This window comes from Paracoccidioides brasiliensis, assembly GCF_000150735.1.
Source record: "Paracoccidioides brasiliensis Pb18 unplaced genomic scaffold supercont2.5, whole genome shotgun sequence".
Classification (NCBI taxonomy): domain Eukaryota; kingdom Fungi; phylum Ascomycota; class Eurotiomycetes; order Onygenales; family Ajellomycetaceae; genus Paracoccidioides; species Paracoccidioides brasiliensis.
Window position 1 is genome coordinate 50,401 of NW_011371362.1, and position 25,442 is coordinate 75,842.

Below are 25,442 nucleotides of genomic sequence, written 5' to 3' on the forward strand. Positions count from 1 at the left end.
AAAGGGGGGGGGGGGGGGGGGGAAAGAAGAGCGGATTCCTGCCGACCCAAAACCTAGAGTCAAGGGATTTTCTTGTGGCAATGGGGGGGGGCCCTTTTGGTGACCTGACTGGTCTGTGGAAGAGTGAGGTGAAAGCAGGCCTGAGAAATGATCCGTTCATGTCCCTGGTTGGGGCGACCCAGGCCCGGGCAAGGAAGTTTTTATGCCCCGGGCCCTAGTGAACGAATTGCAGTTCTTGTGCCAGTGGACTCTTTGGATCGGTGGGCGGGCTTTTTAGCCTCAGCTAGTGAAACCTTTTGGGTTTGTGTTTCTTTTGCCTGTTTTTTTTATTGTTTATTTATTTATTTATTTATTTATTTATTTTTGTATATGACTGTGGTTCCTGCAGCGAAAAGGGCGGTTGATAGAGAAATTTTTCTTTTTTTTTTTTTTTTTTTTTTGAATGGCGAAACAGGAAAAGAAGCAGAAGCGAAGAAAAGAAGAAAGAAAATAGTAGAGATGTGAAGGGATGAGAGGTCTCGCGCTTTGTGTGCCATTTTTTCTTCTTCCTCTTTTGTTTCCCCCCTTGCTTGGAGATGCATATTAAAATAATACATCCAGGTTTTTATTGCATTGCGGCATGGATTGTGGATGATGGAACCCATCTCACCCAAGGGCCGCTGGTTGAGGAATGGCTAGGGGTCAAAATATTGGTGGATTCACATGTTAGCATGACATATATACCTAGGTAAGGTTGCAACTTATCACATACGAAAAGAGTTGCTGGCAACAAGAGTCTGGCGCTTGATATATCCAGCACATACGACGTATGCAAATGGGAGCAATAGCATGACAGCCTGCCTCGTTGTCATTCTTCTTCCGTGTCATTTAATTTTCAACCTTGTGTCCAACCTGTCATGTGTGAAGGAATGCATATGCTGCAGTAAACATAACCGCTCACAAGAGCAATTGCGTATGTAGGCCAGGAACTAGCATCGGGTTGTTTGGATCGGACTGGACAGCTTTAGAGAGGGAGAGTAGGAGAAGTGATGTCTTTCAGGTTTACTTGCGGACAGCAACAGATCAAGAGAACAAACAAAAGCGCGACAAAGAAATGGGATAGAAAATTTTCCATGGGATGTGGAGGTTATCTTACCGTTTGGCTGCATGCAATAGCCCTAAGAAGTATGGAGAACTTTTCTTATTTGTAAAGTGGGAGAAGATCAGCCCTAAACTATTGTTTGACAGCTGCGGCATTGTTGACTCGTCGGGTGTTTCTAGCAAACGACAGCCTGGGGCAGTGGGGGTTACTAGAGCAAGGCTCGGGTCTTTTGCTTTCCTTTTCTTCCTTCATCTGTTGAAGCAAACGTAAGCTCAAGGTTGTGTGGCAATGCGGGATGCATGAAGAGATTGCCGTGTAAGCGTCCCTGTGAGGTCCAGAACTTCCGAATTCCATGCATATCAATCCAAAAGAAGGTTGCCCATTCCAAAGCTTCTTCGTTCAATAACTGCCAATTTGGGGAAGACACCAATGCAGTCTATCAAGCCATGCCAGAAGTTGAGTTTTTGGAAACTATCACTGGCCTTCGATGTCAGGGGTAACCAATAAGAGTACATGATCCACGTTCAAACGAATCATTGACATAGCGGAAGGATATCAACTAACCGTATAACCTAGCCGCCTGTAAATCAAATCCGTACAATACTGACATGCTGAAGCCGGTGCACTATATTCCAGAAAATTTGCAGGTTCAGTTGAGGGAGCAAGTATGCCATGCACATTAATATGTGCCTCTTCTGTCTTTCGCATTCTGAAATTCGAACGTTCATTCTTGTAACTCTTCTGGATTTATCCTTCGTAAAACACGTTAAAGAAAGAGTGGAATGGATTTTCTCAATTTTTATTTACCGCTACACCTACACCGAGCACTCAGAGAACCCCGCCATCGTCCAATTTCAAACACGGCTGGAGATCTGATATTAGGCGTGGGACTGAAGCACAGACGCACGCAACGTAAACACGAACACCAGAATTTGAGATCCGGGTGATTGTTCACCAAGCAGCAGCGGTATGAGCAATAGTGGGTTTGAGGAACATTTTCAGTTTTGTTTTCATCCTCCAACAATACTCTAGAAGTAGCTACATCTGTCAAATGGGGTTGGATCGTGCAGCAGTTTGGATCAACGCAGCATGGCAGTCCGTAGGAGTAGTTGAAACCTGGGGAAATCCAATATGCTCTCGTGGATCAAGCAGTTTGTGCATATTTGGGTCTGTTGCGGGTGAGATTTGCACTTTGCAAAGCTCTTCATCGTCGCCATCTTATAGTTAGATTATTTTGCTTTTTCTCCTCTTCTTCTTCTTTCTGCCAAAGGCCTGGACTCGCGTTGTGCCTGGATAATTATGCTTGTCCAGGGATTGAATCGGCAGCGTTATTATTTAATATTGATAGCAATGAACATCAGATCCGGGTTGCGTAGGCCTCTCAACTCCTGCAATGAGAAGAGTTTTCTTTACTCTTCTTCCCTCTAATTGCTGTCAAATGGTTAACACCTAAAAGAAAGCATATCACGCATTTATCACGAGCTGCCAGGGTATAAAGCTACTCGATAGAGTGCTTTTATTATTAGATGATAATACTGCAGCACAAGGAGAGAGTTTGGGATGGAATAACAGAAATATGATCCGCGATGTTTAGTTCCTTGCTATTGTGTGAAAGATTTGCCATAAAGTTTGTCTCCTGGTTATACACCTTGATCTGTGCCTGGTGCCGTTGGGATGTTCTATGGAGTAAACCAATCCGAAACCGGATTATCCTGGAGAGACCGTCTAGATCTAATTTCCTGTCTTCCAGGGTTGTCAAAGCCGGTGTGTGCCTCACGATACAACCTTGCATCCAAATCCGACCATTCATTCAATCCTTTAAAGTCGTGATTGACTCAAGGGAATGTCTCGAGGGTTCTCCTGGCGATGACGTCAGCGGCGGTGTATCTGCAGCCTGTCTTTGTCAGCGAGTCTATGTTCCATCCCACTCACCACTGCCCACGTCTTCACGCAAGGCAAATATTCGGAATTGCTTTCTGTCTTATGGATATGTTGCCAATTGCAATTCCCCCATGCTAGCCCCGGATTACTGAAAAAGCAGTCAGTTGGATTTTAGATTTTGCGTGTTTCAAGGACAGAAGAAGGTTCCGCTTGCGACTGGTTGTCAAAAACTCACCAGGAACAAAGACATTTCGAAAATATAGGAGCCAAAAGCCCGCCTTCAGGAACTGCTATGGTAGAAAACCGACAGGTTTCTTGTGGCCCAGCTTTCCCTCTTGGCTGAATCCATAGGCGGGTACTCCGGACACATTCTTCCATCCAGGGGAGAAACCCTCCACGGCTCAGCGGACGGCCCAGCGGACGGCTGGCACAAACTCAATTGGACCTGATGAAGGAATTTTCTATCCGTCAAAAAGATTTAGCCAACGGAGTGCTCATAGCTTTGCCCGGGATTAGTTGCACTGGCAAATTCCCAACCTTAACTTTTTTTTCTTTCCTGGGATACACAGGTCATACCACCATACGGTCAATGGTCATGGCTCCCCTGTTCGGCTTTCCAATCAGCGCGCTTCTTATATGGGATGGAGCAGGATTGACAACGCATACGGTTGTTGAATTACCTTAAACTGATCGTCAGGGCTTCCGAAAGACGACGTTCTGGGCTCTGAGCTTACCCCAAATCAACCCACTCCACCTACTCATGATTTTGATACGTTTTCCTCACTTGATTTCTTAGATGCGAAAAGTGTGATTTTTATTTTAGTTTTAATTATTATTCTTTGGTGTGGAAAATATTGCTGCAGCAGACCAGTTTAACGGGTCAGTTTTAGCTTCCGCATTAAATGCGCCGCCTTCTTAAATTCTGAGCCGCAGCTTAATAATATGCTGTAATCCGCATCGCGTGGGTTTTGAACCTCTGCCAGCGAACACCTGGATCAAAGGATGTTTGGAGTCTGCGAGAGAATACACGTGTCGGCTGTCTGTTATTATATGTATACCTCCATACGTACACAGACACTTGTCAGATAACTCCCTCAGAACTCATGTCCCAATAATGTGATCTTGGACGATGTACGGACTCGCCCTAAAACCTTAAAAGAGATCCTGCACACGTCGCACAACTTCTCATCTCGAATACGAGAGATATTAAGAAATCCAGCTTCTTTCCGATAGCTACTTGACGGCCAAAGACGGTCATGTTGGAGCTTTTTCGTTCCGCAGATCAAACAAATCTTTGTTGCAGATGCAACTTTTTTATAACCCTCACAGACCAATGTTTTAGAGATCAATGGATGACTGTCGCGATCTTAAATGCAGTGTAAAATGCCTGTGGGTCGTTGAATTGTCATCACCTTAACTATGCCTTGGTGGGATTGATCGTCCTCTCCTGTGTTGCATATATACGTTCTTTAACCGCCCGCGATAAAGACATGGGTAGCTCTATGCTGACGTGTAACTACCGGAACCAAATGTTATCCCAGCCCTCTTTCGATTTCTTCCATTTCTTTAGGGCTTAGATATCTTCCTATGCAGGCGGCAGGTAGGTGAACTGTGTGCCCATCAGTATCAGGAGCCCAAGTACTATATCTTCTTGGGGTTAACTGCCCTCTTTCTGTCGAGGCGTATAGAGTAAAATGAAACTTGATTGCTCGTATGTTCTGTTCGTAGTTAACGGCTGGATGAGATAGATAGACTGTTTTGTGCACGCTGTCTGAAATGAATGGATAGATTTCCAAAGGCTACCTACCTACTACTTTCTTCCTGACCCTCCAGCATGCCTCATCCACCCATACAGAACATTTATTTATATAAACAATGGTATAACACACTGCATTGATACAGTATCTTACGATATCTCACCATTTCATACACGTGAATGAAAATTTAAAATAAGTTCCCAGAGGAAAGAAAACGAATTAATCAATTTACTGAAAAACTTGGATATGTTCTCTTCGAAAGTAATTCCTTCTAATAAATTAATAAAAAAAAAAAAATAAAACCAATCGAACGAGGATCCCACCCTTCTCCTAGGCCACAAGCGCACCTGCAAACTCCGCCTTCCCACCTAACCAGCTCGAATACCCATCCAGCCCGTCCCATTGCACCAAGAACCGATCCACAAGCGGCAGCACGATCTTACCCGATAAGCTAAGCGTCGTGACGCGCGCCCACGACTCGACGAATATGGTGCGGAGGTATCTTTCCCTAAGGCGTGGGGAGGCGCCTTGTGGTTGTTGTTGCAGTTGAAAGAAGCAGGAGAGGAACGGGAATATAGAGTCGGTGGTACGCAGTATTTTTGCAGCGATGATGACACAAACGGCTGTGGCGGGGCCGTTTGTGAGAATTATATCTGGGTAAGGAGTTGATGGGGATGGAGTTGTAGAGGATGAAGGCGGTGATGGTGAAGATGAGGATTGGGAGGAGTAGTTCTTTTCTTCTGATAACTTTTGATCAGAGTGATTACATCGTAGAATTTGGATACAGGCCCATAGACAATGAAGAGTGGATATTGGCGCTGTTAGGTATGATTGGTGGACCCTTCTTGCACGGGGTACGGTGACGATTGTGTATGGTAATAGTAATTGCGATGGCGATGGTGATGGCGACTCAAATGGCGTTTTAGGTGAAGGTGTATCTGGAGCGTTGGTTTCATTTTCCTTGCCTTGTAACCGGATGTCTGTTGCTTGATTCCGACCCGGCGCAGGTTGAGATTGAGAATTTCCGCCTTCACTACTGGCGGAAGCGGGAGGAGAATTTTGCTGTTGCTCAAGAAGATACTGCTCATACTCCACTGCTTTGAGTGCGCTGAAGGAATCTCCTGAGCTAACCACATAGGTGCGTTTGGTGAAGAGATTAGTATCCAACGGGGCATGTTTGAGCATGGAGAGCATTTCTGCGGTGTGCCCGCCGCTGCCCAGGACTATGAGAAGATGAACGGGGCGGCGAAGTTCCTGGCCTGATGACTTTCTATTTTTGCCGCTGACATTGTTGGGTTTGTGGTTGTAATATATGGCAATCTACATCATTTGGTTAGCAGGAGTTTGCTTTTAGGGATCGTTGTAACCCCATGGTTGAGCAGAATGGGATGCATTGCTTTCAATGAAAAGAGTCCTACCAGCAAAATAGGTGTAGAAATCGTCACGAATAAAGTGAGTATGAGAGTCATAAATGCCATTGAGGTTATTGAAGGTGCGATATTGCGATATTATTGTACTTCGAGCTGTCCTGGAAGAGGAGAAAAAGGCCTATTGTATATATTCATTTAACCAACTTCGAGATAGCTCTGGCTGCATTCAGTCCAAAGATAGTCGATGTTGTAGCAGCACACCTGAAGCATCCACCATCTGGAGTGTCGAAGCAACTTCTCGATGATTGTTGTGCTCAATTCAATGCTGTTGAAGCAGTGACAGCTAATTCACAGCGGGGTTTCCCTGATTCTCCATTGTGTAGAATTAAATCGGCAGACCCTGTCCCTATTGATCATCTGTAAATGGCATCTGTATGTTGTCTGATCCCGTTCAGTTTTCATATAGTTAAATATCTATTCTGTGGGGGATGATTCTCTCTTTTTTCATACACCTGACAAGTTGACAAGTGAATGTTGCTCGTTAACTTAACATTGTTTTGGTGAACTTCATTCAAGCTGGTTATTTAGTAAACTCCAAATAATTCCACGATGTTGCCAAGCCCTGAGCCATTATTCTGTGTTGACTTTATTAGCTCCTCGCGTTCATCACCAAAGACAAAACATATCTTCCTTCGTTTCCCTGCACATTGGTGTCTTTCAACCCCCTCCGGCCTCGTCGCATGTAATAGCCATGTCGTCCCTTTTCAAAAAGCGACTGTGCTGCTTCTACTGTGGCCGTCGATCAGTTCAGTCCCAGCCCGGTCCCATCCGCCAGTGGCAGTGCCAACAGTGTCTGGCCGTCAACTACCTCGATGAAGTGAGCGCGTTTCTATCCCTCCCGTTTGTGTTGGCTGATACTAACTCTTCTGATACTTGTGTTGATAGCACGGTGAAATCACGGATCCCCCAGCCAGCGCAGCTTCTTCCGGTGTTGGGTTTAAACAATATGCGCAACCGCTGCCTGGAGAATTTGCAGCTTCAGACTCCTCGATATTCTGTTCGACTTGCTTGAAAAATCAACATGTTCTTACTCAAACTCTTGCTTCATACCTGCCGATGCCGACACATCCGGACTTTGAAACATACGAGGCGTCGTATCCAGAATACCGGAAGAGCTTGGAGGAGCGTTATCCTCAGGTATGCGAGAAGTGCGAACCCCGTGTGCGCAGTCGCATTGAGCAAGCCGGATATGTGGCAAAGGCGGATCACTTGAGGAGGATGATGGAAAAGAGCCGAAATGGTCGATCTACTCGTCGTTATCATGGATGGAGCTGGAGAAGCTTGCTTGTTTCTGCGGGTGCCATGTGCTTCCGGGCTAGTGTTGCTGGTCAGCTTGTCTGGAATCTCATGGGAGCAATGGTTGCTGGCAATATAACCCAGAACACAGAATCCGATCTCTCATTGTCGTTGTTACCGCTCTGCTTTGGTCGAATCTGGAAACATCAATCGGCCTTTGAGGAATGTTCTTCCGTTCTGACCCCTTATGCGGGGCTATCTTTGATTCTGGGGATTCTGTCAATTTGGTGGAATCCGAAGCTCAAGCATAAGGTGGAAGGGAGGGGTGGACGATTAACTGGAATTGGCGAATACTACAAAGTCCAGATCATCGTGCTTGTTGTGAGATTTGTCGCATGGGCGTGTTTGGAAGACCCTTCAATCACGGGCATCAATCCAAAGCTTGGTCCTGGTATCCATGCTTTTATGGGTATTTTCACTACCATTGTGAGTGCAGCTGGTATCTGGGATTACTTCCTATACACATATTAACGTATATTTTAGTCCACGGTTTTGTCGAGATACGTTATCAAATTTGACACCACACCTCTCATCTCCTGGCAGAGCAACATCGGACCCCTGATATCACAGAAATCAGAAGAGAACAATGCATCCACGCTACAAACAGCAAGCCCACCACACTCCAAAATCTCGTCTTTTCGTTTGGATCCTAGCTTGCAACGGTTCCCGATAAACAGCCTTGCACCTCCTCGACCCCTTGCCCAAACATCGTGTCTTCCGCCATTTCCAAAGGCGGATGTCACTGACGACTCTGACGCAATGGACTGGATACCATCTCAGCAGCCACTGCAGATAAACGTTACACCCAAACACGTTCAATCTCAGGAACCCAGAGGACCACTGCCATTCCAAGGTCAATTGCCACCAATTCCAAAGCCGCCTGCCTGGCGATTACGGAACCCTATCCAAGAGCGACCCAAAGCCCCGGAACCCAAGCCTAATCCTTTTCAGAATGCCCCAGTCCTGCAGCCAAATCTTCCTTCTAACCAGGGAAGTCATATGGAGAGTGTTATGGCTCCTCCAAAATATTTCCCGCCAGGCGATTTTGCCGCGGAAACGGGGTTGGAAAGTCTGTTCGACGAAGCCTTTTCAATCAGAGATGACCCAGTAAGCGTGCAGAAACAACCATGGAGCTCAGAATCCAAGCAGCGCGCCCGAGCTTCCGCTCGCTCGTCTCGAATTTTGAAATGTGTGTTGCTTGCTATTTCTATCTCCATATTGCTTGCCGCCCAGGCTTTCCAATTGCCTGGAAACTCTGTTGGAACTGCGGTTCTAGGAATTTCACTTCTTATTTCTGGCTTCTCGCTCCTCGAATCTCTCATGAGACCACTGGCGGTCTGGAGTGCGATTGATATAATCCTGTCCGTTGTCGAACTCGCTGCTTGCATCTGTCTTGCTATCTATTCTCCTCAAGGACTATATGATAGATATAAATTTGAGACGGCTGGAAAATGTTTGGTGGCTTTCATGGCTGGACAAGAGATGATTGCGCTGGGCTCGTTTTTCTCACGAAAGGCCGCGCCAGCACAAAATAGCCGGAAGAAACAACAGACTCAGAGCAGCCAACCACCTCAGCCACCAAACCAGACAACCCGTCCTCAAACCCAAAGATGCGACGACCCTCTTAAAAAAGAACCTAATCTCCCATCTCTCACCAACCTCAGTATCAAGCAAAAATCCATCAGAGGAACCCCTGCAAACAGCAACAGTAACAACAACCGTACAAGGAATACCCCCAACAACCCAACCTCCAGCAACCCTCACAGCACCAACACCCACAGCGCCAGTCCTGCCTACAACAACCTCGCTTCCCACTCCAATGACCCAACTGCAACTCATCCAGCCCCCTATTCCGCAATCCCCCGTCCAGGACACCTTTCCTCCTTTTCATCCTTCAACTCCCTTCCCGACAGCCTCCGCTTCACACCTCCCTCAGCCACCACAGCCACTACCTCAACGAGCTGCGCATCAGAAATTGCTTCCGAACCCGCTACTCCTCAGCGCAGATACGCATATTCTCGCTCCACGCTCTCACCTGCTCGACAGACCCCCAGCTCTGGGATCGGCGGGTTGAGTTTGGATGATAATCCGTTGCCCCAATGTCAACCGCATTCACAATCACAGTCGCAGTCGCAGTCACAGTCGACGACACGAACGATGCGATATGCACTTCGCTCGCGTCGGGGCTGAGATTAGCCTGCTTTCTTTTCTTCGCACTATTTGTGTGTTTTTTTTCTTCTTTTTTCTGTTTATTTTCAAATGATTATTCTTGTATCTGGGTTGCTGTCAGTTGATTGCTTTCCGTCCGTTTATAAAACGTCTTATGACCCCCTCTTTTTCTCCTCCTTCTATATTTGCTCTGACAATGTTAGACCATCACACCTGTTCCTTTTCGCCTACTCTTCCCACCGAATACATTCCTATGCTCACGTCCATCCTCTTCTCCCCCCCTCCTTTCGTACATTCCCTTTCTTTCGAATGGGAAAATATCATGAGAATACGCCCGGCGTTTTCCCCTTAGCATTTCCTTTTTTTTCTTTTTTCTTTTCTATTTATATATTTAAGTTGGATGGTTAGGTTAGCTTCTTTCACCTTTCCTTCTCTACTGTTTTTCTGTAAACCGTACAACTTTTTATTTTTTACTTTTTATTTTTTTACTTTTTTATGATAATTCTTTTTGTTTTCTTCTTAAACTGCCTCTATCAGAGTACGGAGGTACATACACGCGGACATATAACCTGCAATAGCGTTTTTCAGTGAATGAGATTGTTTAGTCAGTATAGGATGGAGGATAACGATATGATCAGCCCTATGTTATTTCACCTTTTACTTCTCTCGACGGGAGATGAAGAGTCAGTTCAAAAATCATGTATGTTTTATTCAAAGAGGCATGGATTTTCATGTTTTCTTGTTCACCACCAAACATGACTTTTCACATGAGCACCACGTCCCAGTAACTAGGGTATGGTATACTCGAGTAGGGAACCATTTCCACCAGGCTATGATGCAGAACTTTAAAGTATTAGGAGGGAGATGCCTTTTGACAAATCAAAATGTTCTATTGAACATGTTCTCTTGGGAGTGAGAAACTATATATTGCCTAGAATGAAGGGGAAAAAAAAAAAGAAAAAGAAAAGGGGGGAAAGAGAGAGAAATGCCAAGAAATGCCCGCTAACAGACCTTTTACCTTTTATGACCCCAAGTTTTGATCCCTTCTAATCGTAGAAATATCCATCATAAAGGACGCCTGTCATGTCTTTGTTGCCAAACTAAAGCACAATTGAATGTAGTTGCAGAGCTCGCTTCATGCTGATTAAGTAATGGATGTGGAAATGCTAAGTGGGTGCTAAAATGGCGTTTGCTCGTCCCTGGTTATCACAAGGTCGGGAGCAATTTATACAACATACGAAATTATTCTTAACTGGCGGGATGAGTGTGTGTGGTTCCCGGAAGAGGTGGCAGCAGGTTCTTGGCTGTCTCTCGAGCATTTTGTGCCATCAATGCATCGGTAATGACCAAGGCAGCCATAGCTTCAACAATAGGGACTGCTCGAGGAACAACACACGGGTCATGTCGCCCTTTAGCCTCAAGGACACCTTCTTCAAAGTCATACTTGGTTGTTGTTTGAGCCTGCCCAATTGTAGCAGGGGGCTTGAAGGCAACGCGGAAGTATATTGAAGCACCATTTGAAATGCCACCTTGTATACCTCCTGAATTGTTGGTTTTTGTGGTTAATCGCTTTGAGTCGGGGTTCTGTCCATTCCGGGTGTCTGGGGTTGCGACGAATGGGTCGTTATGAACAGAGCCCGGGATTTCGCAACCAAGGAATCCGGATCCTATCTCAAATCCCTTCGTTGCGGGGATAGAAAGCATCGCGTGCGCGAGTTTGGCCTCGAGTTTATCAAAGCAAGGCTCCCCCAGTCCAACGGGGACGTTTCGGATAACACAGCTCACTGTTCCTCCGATGCTATCGTTCTGATCCCTGAAATTTTCGATGACTCTGGTCATCCGCTCCGCGGCGGATGCTTCAGGGCACCTGACGGGGGCAAAAGAGTCGACTGTCGGCCGATCGATGGTCTCGATCAGTTTCAAAAATTCAGGGTTCGTTGTCGGGTTAGGATGAGCAGCAGTGGGAGGAAAGAGATGTTCGTTCCCCACGGAGGAAACAAAGGCAACAATGTCAATGTCATGGGAAAGCCTAAGGTATTTCTCTGCGATAGCTCCAGCAGCAACCCGACCTGATAATTTAATTGTGAGCAATGGCAATCTCGACAGGTGAATTCTTAGATACAAAAGGGGCTGGGAAAGGATCGAAGTTCCAATATGGACACACCTATAGTTTCGCGAGCACTGCTTCTACCGCCGCCACTGCTTGCTTTAATGCCGTATTTCTCTAGATATGTGAAATCCGCATGGCTAGGGCGGGGGTAAAGGTCCATGGTGCTTCCACCGTAGTCTTTAGGTCTCTGATCCTCGTTCCGGACAATCATACCAATGGGCGTGCCCAGAGTGATACCAAATTCGGTGCCAGACTGAATCTCAACTCTATCCTTTTCATTTCGGGGGGTGGTAAGAGCACTTTGGCCAGGTCGTCTGCGGGTCATCTGGGGTTGGATGTCCGCTTCGGTGAGGGCCATTCCTGGTGGACAACCGTCCACAATGCAGCCGACGGATCGACAATGGGACTCGCCATAGCTAGAAGATATGTTTAGGCCCGAACAGAACGCTGAAATGAGTGGTCAATTCTTACGTAGTCACCCTGAAATACTCCCCAAATGTGGACATGGCGGGCGCGCGGCTAAAGAACGGGCGGAGCGGACTTCTATGGGAATGGTCGTTTTGCTCGATTCTCAGAGCAACGAATTAAAATTAGCAAAAGCGATGGGGCTCCAAAGGAGGATTTCAAGTGACCTTTGGAGTCTTCCAGCGCTCTGAACAAGCATGAAATATAAAGATCAGGGGGCAGCGGCGGTGGGTTGAATAAATAAATTGGGGCCGAGCTCAATTCCGCCCAAGTCGGATGACTCAGGCACTGACCGACCTTTCCTGTTCAAGCCTAGCCGCAATCTTCTCGAGCTTCCCACTTTTTGATGTTCCCGAAGGTTTGAACATTGACAAAAGATTATAGCAGATCGGTGGACACTTTGCAAGAGGACTTATTATGAACTTGTCGCCCCATCAATGCTCCCATTGCGCCCTTTGCAATGGACGCCTCCTACGCATATATCACCGCTCCATAAGGCCCAGCAAAGGCTCGTTCTTGGTGGCAGAAGACATGTTTCAAGTCTCGCAGTTGCTGCAAGCAGTCGATCCTGTCAGCATCAAATCTATCATTCTCACTCCAACGACCCCTTCGTGAATCTCTCAATTGAGAACTTTTTACTCGAGGATACACCCCAAGACTCACGCATCCTTTTCTTATACGTAAACAGGCCTTGCGTCGTCATTGGCCGGAATCAAAACCCATGGCTTGAAACAAATCTCCCGGCATTACAACGTGACACAGCTACCAACAATGCAGATATTGTACGGCGGAGATCTGGAGGCGGTGCAGTATTTCATGACGAGGGCAATCTGAATTATTCTGTCATCTGTCCGAAACCCATTTTTCATCGGGACAAACATGCGGAGATGGTGGTCAGGGCCCTCCATCGTGTAGGGGCGACCAATACAAAGGTAAACGGGCGGCATGATATTGTCCTTGGGCAAGATACTAAAGAACCATCCGCCAAAGTCGTCCAGCTTCAAGCGGAAGATGTGGAGGGTCCTCAGGACGAGAAAATACACAATACAGTCAAAATATCGGGCTCCGCGTACAAACTCACCCGATTTCGAGCAATGCACCACGGAACTTGCCTGGTAGATTCCCCGAACCTTGGAAACATAAGCGCTTTCTTACGATCTCCTGCGAGACCTTACATCAAGGCGAAGGGCGTGGAAAGTGTTAGGTCGCCTGTCGGGAATATTTCAAGCGCAGTTCCCTCCAGCTCCTGTCTGATGGAGCAGGTAGTTTGCAATATCATAGAAGAATTTGCCCGGCTTTATGGCATACACCGGGATGCTGTTTTACGTGCCCAGAGAGCCCACGCAATTGGCCCGGAGCTTCATACGGGAGATAACTGGGCTGTTGGTGGGCTTGATGACTTCCATGCTCTCGAAGAGCCGGCAATTGTCAAAGGGATTCAGGAGCTTCAGGTTTGTACGCTCGCCCTTGTAAATGTCCCCCCTGAACTGCCAGACTAATATATTCATTAGTCTTTGGAATGGAAATACTGTCAATCCCCTCAATTTACTTTCTCAACCCATCCCAACGACGAGGACGCTAGGCCCAGACCGCCTCTTCCGCCAGACCTGCCAACCTCAGTAAGTACTAACCAAAACGCTCACCCGGCCCTGTTCCCTCTCCTCCTTTGTGATAAAAATCAAAAATGCCGTTTTCCCGAACGGCAATACCGAGTCCTTACTAACATGTATCTCCACCTGCACAGACACGTGTCTTCCTGCGAGTGAAATCCGGTGCAATTATCTCCAGCGAGGTTTCCACCTCCACAGATAGCGAGCAGGCTGACATCCAGTCCCGAAAAATCCACGAGGTCCTTGCCAATAGGAAACTACATGAAATCTCCGATTGGACGAGTCTGCTGGCCGGATCCGGCGCTTTCGATTCTTACGCAGATATTGGCAGCATCTCCAACTGGCTTACGAGCAAGCTTGGACACTGATGCATGCATTCCTCTTCTACGTTTCACCGTTTGCTTTATGACTTTGGCGGGGATCACATGCATATGAATGTGCATAAAATCCGGATATTTGGCAGTAAGATTAAAACACGGTATCTAGTTACGGCAGGTGAACGTAAGCGTAACAACATATATGTATTGAAATACCTGACAAGCTCTGAATGAATTATGATAGATATATAGCCAATAGATTTCACGCTTATACACATTAAGGAATTGAATGGGTGATGGAATGGCGATGTCTCTCACTGCAAGGGAAAAAGATAGGAAAACATGAAACAGAAACCCATCATTCAAAGAAACCACGCCACAAACTCGCCAGCATATATGCCTTCGCAATGTTCTTGGTATCATTAAAATCATATCGTTCACCACATACATCTAAAAATCGCCACATAAATATGGACATCACAGATCATCAATAAAACATCTCCCTAACCTATTTCTCAAAATACTCCCAAAGAGAGTCGAAAAATCACATTTTCAACAAAAGAAAGCGAGAGGGGAGAATCAAATTAAGCAATCGACTCTCCCGCTGCTGAAAACACAGCGCCCAAAAGCAGCCAATCACCGACCTGCTTTCTGTTCAGGAACCGAATCCGACTATTGGTGGCCTTGATCCCGCCCATCCCTATAATCACCCGTATCGCGACTCGTCAGTTCTGTAGTTTCCGGTTACCTAACAGAGTTGTCATCACCATCTCCAACGCCTGGGTTGACAACTCTCAGCTTCTCCTTCGGTACAGTGTACGTGACCTGCACCAGCCTCCCTTCCGCAGCAGCCTCAACATCCCATTCCTCCTCGTCATCATAATCAAAGAAATGGGCTGAATCGCTTCTTCGAATTCCACACGCACCACCATCCGACAACGCTGGCCCATTGGCATGAGAATTTCCACCACGAGGCGCTGGAAGCATCTCGTTATCAGCAAAAGATCTCTTCGCACCCCAATCCTTTGCACCTTGTTTGCGCCTTAGCATGGATGAGCTGGTGCTCACAGCCCTTCGAGGAATGCTGTTTGTTTCCGAACCAGTCGATTCTCTATCATCATGGAAGCTATATAGGCTTTTAGAACGGCTCGTGTTCGTGCTCGTGCTTCGTCGCCGTTGCATCGTCGACACGTTTTCGGAGCAGACAGGGTATGGTTCTGCGGGGTCTTCTGTCCTCCTCACCAAACGTATAGTGCGTCTGGAATTGTTAATCAATCCTAGACCTTTGACTTTTGACAGGTTTAGGCTTCTCTTTGAGGATTCCAACGGTGCAGTGCCAAGCAGCAACCCACTTTTTGCCTGCAGTTGGCTGAAAGAACTATTATGTGCAAAATTCAAGGGTGTAATTGTTGTGTTTGAGGATTGCGTCATCTCGGGGGATAGGTCGTTAACTGGATTGAAACTACTAGAAGTTGTGGGTTGTAGATGCGATTGGTATTGATTGTGCTTTTCTGGGGACGAGCTACGAATTGGCTCGTAACCAATGGAAGAAGAACCAGCAGATCCCCCATTCCTTTGAGACCGAAAGCTAAGCATTGGCGCCAAATTTTTGTTCAGATATAGAGGATTCGTTTGATGAGAATATACCGACAAGGATGAGCCGGAAGCCTCAGATAAGTTAGAGGGAGTACGGTCACTTTTATTAAGTGGCAGGCAGCGGTTACCAGAACCATTGGCATTGACGTCATCTATCCATTCGGGGGGTGCGGATTTTTCATAAAACGCCGACATTCGCCGCTGCGTATGGCCCGCGCTGTGGGACTCACTGTATTGGGCAGGATCACGGAAAGGATTGGAGATTACAGAGCTGCTGTTCTCTCGATGTGTTTCTCCCTTCTCTGCAGCGATGGATTCATCTTCTCGAGAGTCTTCATACTCGTCTCCTTCGTCGATGGGATGTATAGCACTGAATCCCACATTTTTTCTCGAATTGTCATAGTGCAATGCTGGTTGATATCCTCGGGAATGCATACCTCTTCGAAGCCCTTTTGTAGGACTTGATATTTCCACGAGCAGTTCAGTTCTTTCTGCAGCGAGCGCACCAGGTTTTTGCGAACCATGCAGCCTTCCGCCCATTTCATTGTCAAACGAAAAGTGAGCATTGGGATGGAGAGACAGTTTATCTGTTGTTACGTGACTCACCGGGTCATGAATGTTCCCGGATAAGTCAAAATGTGGACGTTCCGCTCCTAGAGCAAGCCTTCGCAATTCCTGTTCTCGAATTCTCCGATGATCCCGCGAGTGACGAGAACTAATACGGTAAATAAAAGAGACTAACACAGCAACAATTATAATCCCAATTCCGACACCCATCCCAAGGCCAGCCTTCTGTGCGGTCGACGAGAGTGGCCCATGCATCTCTATGGGGCTAGATTCCATCCAGTTTACCGGAGTGTAAGAAGCAATCCAACTACCCGAAGATGTGTTGAAAAGATATCCCTGCGTATTGGCGATAAGCGTGGTAAAGGATTGCTTTGATGTCGACTGATGAATGCTAAACCCCCCTGCTACCAACATAATACCTCCGGGGAGCATTGCCGCACCGTGGCCAAAAATTCCGGTGCCATCTTTTGGTCCGAGTATGTTTTGCTGAGGGACTGTCCATCTCCAGTCTCCCGTTCCTCCATACGACTTTCCAACTTCAAGAATCGCAAGCTGAGGTTGAGCGGGAGTGCTGATGTCGCCAACCCACCCTCCAAAAACAATGATTTTGCTGCCATCTGGTGTCATAACTGCGGTATGACCAGAACGCGGTTCTATTCCGTCGATATCGCCCAAATCTAGCTTGGGGAAATTTATGCCTTCCTGACTCACAGAAACAAAACTCCAAGTAGCTTCAGGGAGGGAAAAGAGTGCAATCTGGGACATACTGACAAAGGCATTTTGGGTATGTCCACCAGTGAGAACGAAACTCCGATGCTCCAGGAGTTTACCACTCGAGGTATTTGAATAAGCTGGAATCATTGGTGTCATGGCAAACCCTGCTTCGGCGACCGGAGGAGATCGTGAAGTCACGATTCGAAACTGATAAGACGAGTTTGATGACGACCCCTCCGCGGTGAGGGATACCATAGTTTGGGAATAGTTGGCAGAAGAGACCCAGTCGTCATTCTTCCTGCCCACCGTAAACGGACACATTCCCCCGAAAACAAAGAGGTCGGGCCGTGGCGCATCTCCAGTTGCAGGATATGTAATTGCTGATGACAAGAACGCTGGTCCAGGGTTCCCTTCATCGCCATGGACTGATGACTTCTGCCATTGGAAATTGCCGCTCGACACCCCATTTCCTGGCAGAAGCCTCCAAACGTTGGAAGTGTTTGTATGACAGTCCCCGGTATAAACCGTCAAGACACCCTCTGCATCGGTGGTTGCAATGAATGTTTGCTCGCCATCATCCGTAGCAAAAGGTACATTGTCCCGAAGTTCTGTGATCGGGAGCTCGGAAGAGTTGAAGGGAGCTGAGATATTTAAAGACTGTAGTCGGAATCCTGTCGATGGGGCCAAAGGAGGAGATAGGATGTACAACTCGGTCTGGTTCTCGGAAGTCGGGTTGCTGATATATGAGGGGTTGTAGGGCAGTTTGGCGACTGCTTTCCCGATCAGAAGAGATAGGAACCCGGCAATGGTAAAGTCTAGAAGGATCATCGTTCTGAGCATCTTGAACCGCTTGCACTAGCTGGAGGTGGCTTGGCAACATATCCATGCGTTTATAATTCCTAAAGCCAATATTGGAACCATGGGGGGTGACCTGGTCAATGCAGCGGTGCGCTGTTAGCTGGGTCTTACGTACGACAGTTCAGCTTAGTAGATACAACGTCAATACATCCTCTTGATGTAATTCACCGTCAGACTCAGGATTGTGGATGGTAAGCGGAACGGAAGAATAATGGTGAACAGAGAGACAGATGATAATCCCAACCCCTCTTCCGCTACAGATTGATTCGGGTAGGAAAGCAAAGTGGAGACTCAGCTATTGCCTTTGGCCATGCTCAGTGCTGGAGATATTAGAAGTTGGGATACACCATTATCTAGATCCTGGGAAGGTGTTGTGAAATATGATTCAATTTATCAACAAAGCCTTAATGAAATAGTTGCCGAGCAACGAAACCAGAGTTCTGGCTGACATAAGTCCCGAAACCCTGAATTATGTTTCATTAAGAAAAATCTTTCTAATTATATTTTAATATTTATAATATTTAATATAATTATTATATACATTTAAACTTATAATAAAAGGAATTGAAATAAAACTTTTTAAGAAAATAATAATAAAAGAATAAAAATATAAAATATAAAATAATATTTAAATTAAATATTTATTAATTATATACTTTAAATTAAAATTTTATTTAATTTTAAAATTTAATTTTTTTATAAAGTTAATTAAAAAACTTTTTTAATTTAATATTAAAAAGAAAAGATATATTTAATAAATTAATAAAGTATTTTAATAAAATTTATAAAATATTATTATTTAAAAAATAATTTATTAAAATATAATTTTACTTTCATTTAAATTAAAAAATTATATTTAATTAAATTTATATAATTTTTAATTTTTTTTATACTTTATTAATAAAAACTTTTAATTTTATTTTATATTATATATATTAATTATTTTTTCTTTTTTAGTTCTATTTATTTATTAAAATATAAATTTTTAATTTTTTTTTAATATATAATTTTAATAATTATTTTTTAAATTAATTTTAAATTTATTTAATTGTTTTATATTTTATATTTTTAAAATATAAATAATTTAAAATAATTTAAAATATTATATAATTTTTAAATATTTTTATTTAATTTTTATATTATTTAAATATATAAATAAAAAATTCAATTAATTTTCTATAACTTTTAAATATAAATAGTTTTTTTAAAAAATATAATATTAAATGAAAATAATTAATTTAATAAAATTTACTTATAATTAAATTTTTTTATTGTAAAGAACAGTTCTATATATGTAACTTTATAAAATAATTTATAAGTTAGAGTATTCTGTAAAATTTTATTTTCTTTATAAAATAACTTATGAATTGACTGCATTTGAATGCAAAAGGAAGTTCTCATAACCTCAGAATGGCAAGCTTAGCTTGATTCATTGTGTGTGTGTGTGTGTGTTTTTATTTAACACCTGGTTAGTCCACGTGCCTTAAGGGCATGTGATCTAGTAGAGTCTGCGTTGAACTATAGGGCAGATAGAGCTACGCCTGTAGGCGACTACCTATCTAGTAGCTATCTTACAAATGAGGCAAAATGGGTTGTGTATTGCTACACTGGCAGAGCCCATGAGTCAGTTGCCATAGGGCAGAGGTTTTGAGAGGTTTTAAGTTTGTGGGAGGGAGGTAGAGGAGGTGGATAGAAAGAGAGGCAAGAAAGGAAAGAAAGAGAAGGAAAGAGAGGAAGAAGAGAAAGGTGATGAAGAAGATGAGAGCAAGACAGAAGAGGGAATGGTCTGTGAGATCTGATCTGAAGGTGCATGTCAGTGCATTGAACAGATGTTCTGATAGAAGGCTGTTTCTCTTAGCCATCTATCAAATTCTAGGGCTCTACATGAGATTGCCAGTGTCTTGCAAAGATTGTAGATAGGCCAGTGCTGCTTTGCCACTTTTCTTGCAAGAGTGCAATAGTAGAAATGTTCTGGGGTTTTGCTATGTCCACACCAGCAGTAGCACTCTGCATCTTCATGCTTAAGGTGGCTGTGGTAGGCTGCAAAGTCTCCATGACCTGATCAGACAGCATAGAGCTTTCCTAATGTGAAGTGTGAAAGTTTTACCTTCATTGAGGCTCTCTTCAGTGGGATCTCCAGCTCCATATAGCATTTGAGCAGGTTTTTGGCCCAGTAGTTCTCAAAGGCCTGTGTGATTTGTTCCATAGTGTACCACTTTATATAAGCTAGAGTGTCTATGCTGTCAGGTTGAGGTACTGTGCTTGTACTTGCTGCCTGTGCTGCAGCTGCTTTGGCTTCAAGATCTGCCTTTTCATTACCAGCCATGTCTGTGTGGCCTGGGACCCATCTAATGACCACTCTGCTCTGGGTGGTCAATGAGAGCCTATCCCTGCTCTGCCAGGCCTTTATGGCTGTAAAGGGTTAAGCTCTAAGAACTAGAGGCTAGTCCTCCTATATAACAAGGACGAATTGCTTGAGAAAGGGAAGAAAAGAATGAGACGAGAACTCGAGCTTAAGCAAGCTCGCGTAGCATGATCACGTGCGCACGTGCAAACGATGGCTAGGCTGAGTCAGCCAGCCAGAGCGAATCTAGGGGTTCAACCCCTTATACTACCCCCCTTCTCCCTCTTTGTTGCGGGCCTTTACGACTATTTAAAGCCCTCTTTACACCTAATTTTGCCTGCTGAGAGGCCTCCCAAGCGTTCAAGGCCTTCGCTTCTTGTAGGAGACTCGCGTCATTCCACGTAGGCTCAGCCCAACCTACCCATTTAACGAGGTATTGCTTTTTCCTCCGGTAGGTTCGTTCGCCCTGAATTTCCTCAATCTCAAACTCAGGTCCTTCCGGGGTCTCTATAGCGGGTGGCTGCCAGTCAGTTTGCCTCTGACTAGGCAGGGGATCCGTCGCCGCAGCATGTAGAAGCTTTACATTAAAGACATTGTGAATGCCGGGTGGGACGTCCAGTCGGTAAGCATGGGATCCTATCTTTTCTAGCACAGTATATTGATTGTATTTCGCGTCCAGCTTCTTGCACAGGCGATTAGTTCTCATGTTCTCTAAGCTCAACCAGACCTTATCTCCAGGTTGAAAGCTTGAAGCCGGGTCTCTTCGTCTATTCGCGTATTTCTCTTGAGATTGCTGAGCATCCGCCATTTTTACTTGAGCCCACTCCAACACTTCGCGGGCCTTCCTCATGTAATCATCCGCAAACTCAATGGGATTACGTGGCGTTTCAACGGGGGGTGCATCGGCTATATCAATGGAGGAGACGTGGAAAAGGTGCGTTAAAAAGAACGGGCTCACACCCGTTGAGGCAGCATCTCTATTATTGATGGCCAGCTCTGCTAGAGGGAGCCATTCACGCCAGTCATCCTGTTGAAAGCTAACGTACTTGCGTAGGTAGGTTTCCAGGGTCTGGTTCATTCGCTCTGTAGCTCCGTCAGTCTCTGGGTGATAGGCTGTGGAGAGTCGTCTCTTAATGCCTAATTTCTCACACACCCGAGTCCAAAACATGCTTGTGAAAGCTGACCCTCGATCTGACACTACCGCCTTAGGGATGCCATGTCGAGGGATGATGTTGCGAAGGAACACTCTAGCCACTGTCTCCGCATCAGTTTTCTTAACTGCTTTTAATATAACCCCCTTGGTCAGTCTGTCCGTTATAACCATGATGTTCGTGTATCCTTTAGAGCTCGGTAAGTCCACGATAAAGTCCATGGAAAGCTCCTGCCACATGCGTTCAGGAATGGGGAGAGGCTTAAGCAGTCCCTGACGTCGATCTCTCCATGCGGTGTTTGATCTGCAAAGGTGGCAGTTCCTGGTCATTCTTCTCACATCGGCGGCATAGCCTGGCCAGTAGAACTCACGTCTTAGAACTCCTGCCGTTTGCTCTCGCCCGGGATGGCCGGTAAGAGGTGAGTCATGAGCCTCGTGCACTAACCTGGTTCGAAGAGGTTCGAAGTCTGGCACCCACTTACGATCTCGAAAGAGAAGCTCCCCGTTCTCATTTAAAGAGCACTCAGAGACGGAGGCCTTAATGCCGAGTTCAGAAGGAAATCTGGATCTTCCCTCACGAAGAGTTTGCTCCAGACGCTGCAGGATCTTGTCATTTTTGCGGGCCTCATTCCACTGAGCTTGAAGAGACATCTCAGGTTCCACGCTGGCAGCGGCCACTATTGGTTCCATTCCAGGTGCCAGTACATTAAACTTAAGTAGTTGAGCTTGCCTCTGCTTGATCCTCTCATCATCAGCGCCCTGTGGCATGTCCTGCTCTCTTCGCGATAGGGCGTCCGGTCCAGCGTTCAACTTCCCTGGCCGGTAATCAATCCTGAAGTTGAATCGATAGAGAATATCCATCCAACGTAGCTGTCTTTCATTTAGTCTGCGTGTAGTCATGAAGTATTCTAGATTCTTATGATCTGTGAGGATCTTGAATTCCTTTACACTTCGTAGCTCAGCGTCCCATTCCTTTAAACACTCAATTATCGCTAATAACTCCTTATCATGAATCTCGTAGTTGCATTCCGCAGGTGAATGCTTGCGAGAGAAGAAGGCACATGGGCGTAGAATGCTCTGCTCGTCATATTGTAGCAGCACTCCTCCTGAGGCGTAACCTGAGGAGTCCGTTTCCAATATAGTCTCACGGTCAGGGTCGAATTGAAGCAGGATCGGAGCGGAGATAAACATTGATTTTAGACGCTTAAAAGCTTCCTCAGCCTTGCTCGTCCACAAAAAAGGAACATTCTTGCGTGTAAGAATCGTCAGTGGGGTCGCGATCTTTGAGAAATCCCTGATAAATCGTCTATAGAAATTGGCAAAGCCTAAAAATCCTCGTACACCTTTAAGAGTAGTAGGTGTTGCCCATTCCAAAACAGCTTTAACCTTCTCCGGATCCATTCGTATACCCTTGCCCGCTTCAATGATGAATCCAAGATATTTTGTGCTGTTCACCTCAAACTCACTCTTTCTGATGTCTGCCTGCAGGCCTGCTTCCCGTAGACGCATAAGCACCTTTTGTACATGCTCGCGATGCTCCCGTAAGCTTCTTGAGGAAAATATCAAGATGTCATCTAAATAGGCCGAGCAGAAGTCGTCCAGATATCCACGTAATGCCCAGTTGATATATTTTTGAAACGTGCTCGGAGCATTGGCCAAACCAAAGGGTGTAACCAGCCACTCAAATAGCCCGTATCTGGTTCTAAAGGCCGTCATCCACTCATCACCTTCCGTGATTCGAATCTTGTGAAAAGCTGCAATAATGTCCAGCTTAGTGAACCATTTAGCCTGTCCAATTCGCTGTAGAGTCTCGCTGATTAATGGTAGAGGATATCGATCCTTTCGGGTGATTTTGTTAAGAGCTCGATAGTCCACACAGAATCTTAGCCCACCCCCAGGCTTCTTCGCGAATAGTACGGGGGCGGCCGCAGGGGAGTTGCTCACCCTAATAAAACCCTTATCTAGATAATCTGTAAGAGTCTTTCGCAAAGCCAGTAGTTCCTCTCGAGACATATTATATAGCGGGCCCCAAGGGGGTTGTTCCGCGCTACCATCGGCCTTTTTAATCAGTTCAATCCCATGATCTCTACCTGGGCCACGAAGTGGGGGTAGAGCGTCGGCGGCTTCCTTATCAAATACGTCCAAAAACTCATGATAATGTTCAGGCAGCTTTTCTCTAGGGTCAATCTTTGGTTTCACTTCTAGAGCCTTTTGAATGTCGGCCAAGCTGACGGCGAAGATCTCGATGTTTCGCTTCTCTCGAGTGCTCGCAAGCCTAGAGAAGCTTACAGCAGAGATGGGAATCACATCAGCTTTTGCATTTGAACTAGGCTCTACCTCTATGCCACTCTCTTCAAATCTCACAATTCTTCGATGAGGGATCACGGTCGCCTTTTGCTGGGCCAGCCAGGGGTCACCTAGATACATATCATGACCATGTAACCCATTCACCACGTAGAGAAAGGCCCGTTCAGTTACGTGACCGCCTATATCAATTCGAATGCCAGTCACTATGCTCGTGGAGAGTCCCATGGAGTCTTCAAAGCCGGTCATTTTAACAGGGGGAATTTCAATGCACAGGAGCTTATGCTTGTTAACGTAGGATTGAGAAATAAGACCATAGACATTACATCCACTGTCTATCATTGCTCTAGTTGAAAAGGCATTATCTACTAGAGCATCGACAGTGAAGGGTTTGGATATCATCTTAGATTTAAATCCTCTCCATTGCTTCTTCATAAGCTCCTTATTTCGCTCCTTCCAGTGTCTTTTGATTGGAGCTACTCTTTTTCCTGAATCCTCGCTCGTATCCACATCGTCGTCGTCCAGTACCGGCTCGGGGATCACCTTAGCTATTGTGGGGGTGGCAGGGCGTCTGGGAGGTTTGAACGGGCAGCTCTTAATCATATGACCTCCGGCTCCGCATCTCAGGCACAGGCCTTGCTCTCTTCTTCGATTAACCTCTGTCTGATTTACCAATTTGGCGTGGCGGGCGCTTGGGGTCACAGCACCAGGAGAGAGATCCATCAGATCATCAGCGGAAGCTTGAGGCTGGTTTCGTCGATTGAGGACAGCATGACGAAGTAGAGAGTGTGGATTAGGCGTTGTATGATCTGAAGAAGATCTGCCCTCGCGACGTTTAGACCACTGCCTTAGAGTCTTAAGCTCAGAGAGTTGATGATCAACTAATCTAAGCTCCTTGCAGTAATCCTCGTAGAGAGACGGTTCCCTTACGCCCACCATGCCTTCCCTCAGCTCCATGCTTAGGGCGGATTTCAAATACCCCTTTTTAACGCGATCATCCCATCCGTGACCGCCAGCTTCCAGCAGTAGCTGATTAAATTCGGGCAGAAAGTCGAAGAGAGCTCTTCTACCCTGTCGTAGATTGTTGAGCTTTTGCATAGCCTTTTCCTGTCGTGTGGGATCACTAAAGAGCATGCGTGTCTGCTCCAGTAAGCTCTCTACCGTGAAGTTGACCTTGTCCTTATTATTCTCAACCCAGGGGTAAACTCGAGCTGCTGCCATTCCTTCCAGTCTCGAGTACACATACCAAGCACATTCCTCATTATTGCCTAAAGCTTTCCCATCGACCTTAAGCTTTGATTGAAGCTTTAGCTCCCACTGAGGGTAGTGCTCCAGATTAGAACCATCATACTTCTCGCAGTCCGGTAGCTTGGTCTTTGGTCTTCTGACTGCAATGGGTGGTTGCGAGTTCGATTGAGAGAGGGTTGATGTCAGGGTGTTCAAAGCTTGTCGTAGATTAGCTATTTCAGCTTGCTGAGCTGCTATTAAATCCCTGTTCTCACGCTGGACCTGTTCCTGCTGTTGGAGAAAGGCCATCCATTGTTGTTCGAAGCTGCTGGGGGCGTCCCTGCTCATTGCTTCGCGTTGATCCATTTGTGTATTTGTTGTACAAGTCTGCCGCTTTATCTCGTTCGGCTAGACGTTTTCAATGTTGCTTGTTCGTTTGTTAGCACGATTGCTAACCCAGTCTATTCATATACCAGTGCTATCACTGAACTTCGTGATGCAGGATTTAAGGCTCCCAATAGCCTATCATATGTCAGCACGTTTGCTGAGCTTCGTGATACAGGATT

General features: G+C 45.7%; 5 protein-coding genes across 5 annotated transcripts; 2 read left to right on the top strand and 3 right to left on the bottom strand.

Moving 5' to 3' along the window:
- Window positions 1–5,049: 5,049 nt before the first annotated feature.
- PADG_04485 (uncharacterized protein) lies at window positions 5,050–6,197 on the bottom strand (the record flags this gene model as incomplete). The annotated part of the gene is made up of 2 exons (XM_010761710.1): window positions 5,050–6,039; window positions 6,138–6,197. The coding sequence occupies 2 exons, from the start codon at window positions 6,195–6,197 to the stop codon at window positions 5,050–5,052; spliced, it is 1,050 nt and encodes a 349-aa protein (XP_010760012.1).
- Window positions 6,198–6,840: 643 nt separating this feature from the next.
- Window positions 6,841–9,635, top strand: PADG_04486 (uncharacterized protein; the record flags this gene model as incomplete). The annotated part of the gene is made up of 3 exons (XM_010761970.1): window positions 6,841–6,966; window positions 7,035–7,871; window positions 7,929–9,635. The coding sequence occupies 3 exons, from the start codon at window positions 6,841–6,843 to the stop codon at window positions 9,633–9,635; spliced, it is 2,670 nt and encodes an 889-aa protein (XP_010760272.1).
- A 1,227-nt stretch (window positions 9,636–10,862) lies between these two features.
- Window positions 10,863–12,230, bottom strand: PADG_04487 (chorismate synthase; the record flags this gene model as incomplete). The annotated part of the gene is made up of 3 exons (XM_010761971.1): window positions 10,863–11,683; window positions 11,779–12,140; window positions 12,196–12,230. 3 exons carry the CDS (start codon window positions 12,228–12,230, stop codon window positions 10,863–10,865), a joined length of 1,218 nt encoding a protein of 405 aa, XP_010760273.1.
- Window positions 12,231–12,626: 396 nt separating this feature from the next.
- On the top strand, window positions 12,627–14,167 carry PADG_04488 (uncharacterized protein; the record flags this gene model as incomplete). Its single annotated transcript, XM_010761711.1, has 3 exons — window positions 12,627–13,640; window positions 13,701–13,808; window positions 13,934–14,167. 3 exons carry the CDS (start codon window positions 12,627–12,629, stop codon window positions 14,165–14,167), a joined length of 1,356 nt encoding a protein of 451 aa, XP_010760013.1.
- A 693-nt stretch (window positions 14,168–14,860) lies between these two features.
- PADG_04489 (uncharacterized protein) lies at window positions 14,861–17,833 on the bottom strand (the record flags this gene model as incomplete). Its single annotated transcript, XM_010761712.1, has 1 exon — window positions 14,861–17,833. The coding sequence occupies one exon, from the start codon at window positions 17,831–17,833 to the stop codon at window positions 14,861–14,863; it is 2,973 nt and encodes a 990-aa protein (XP_010760014.1).
- Between the last annotated feature and the right edge of the window lie 7,609 nt (window positions 17,834–25,442).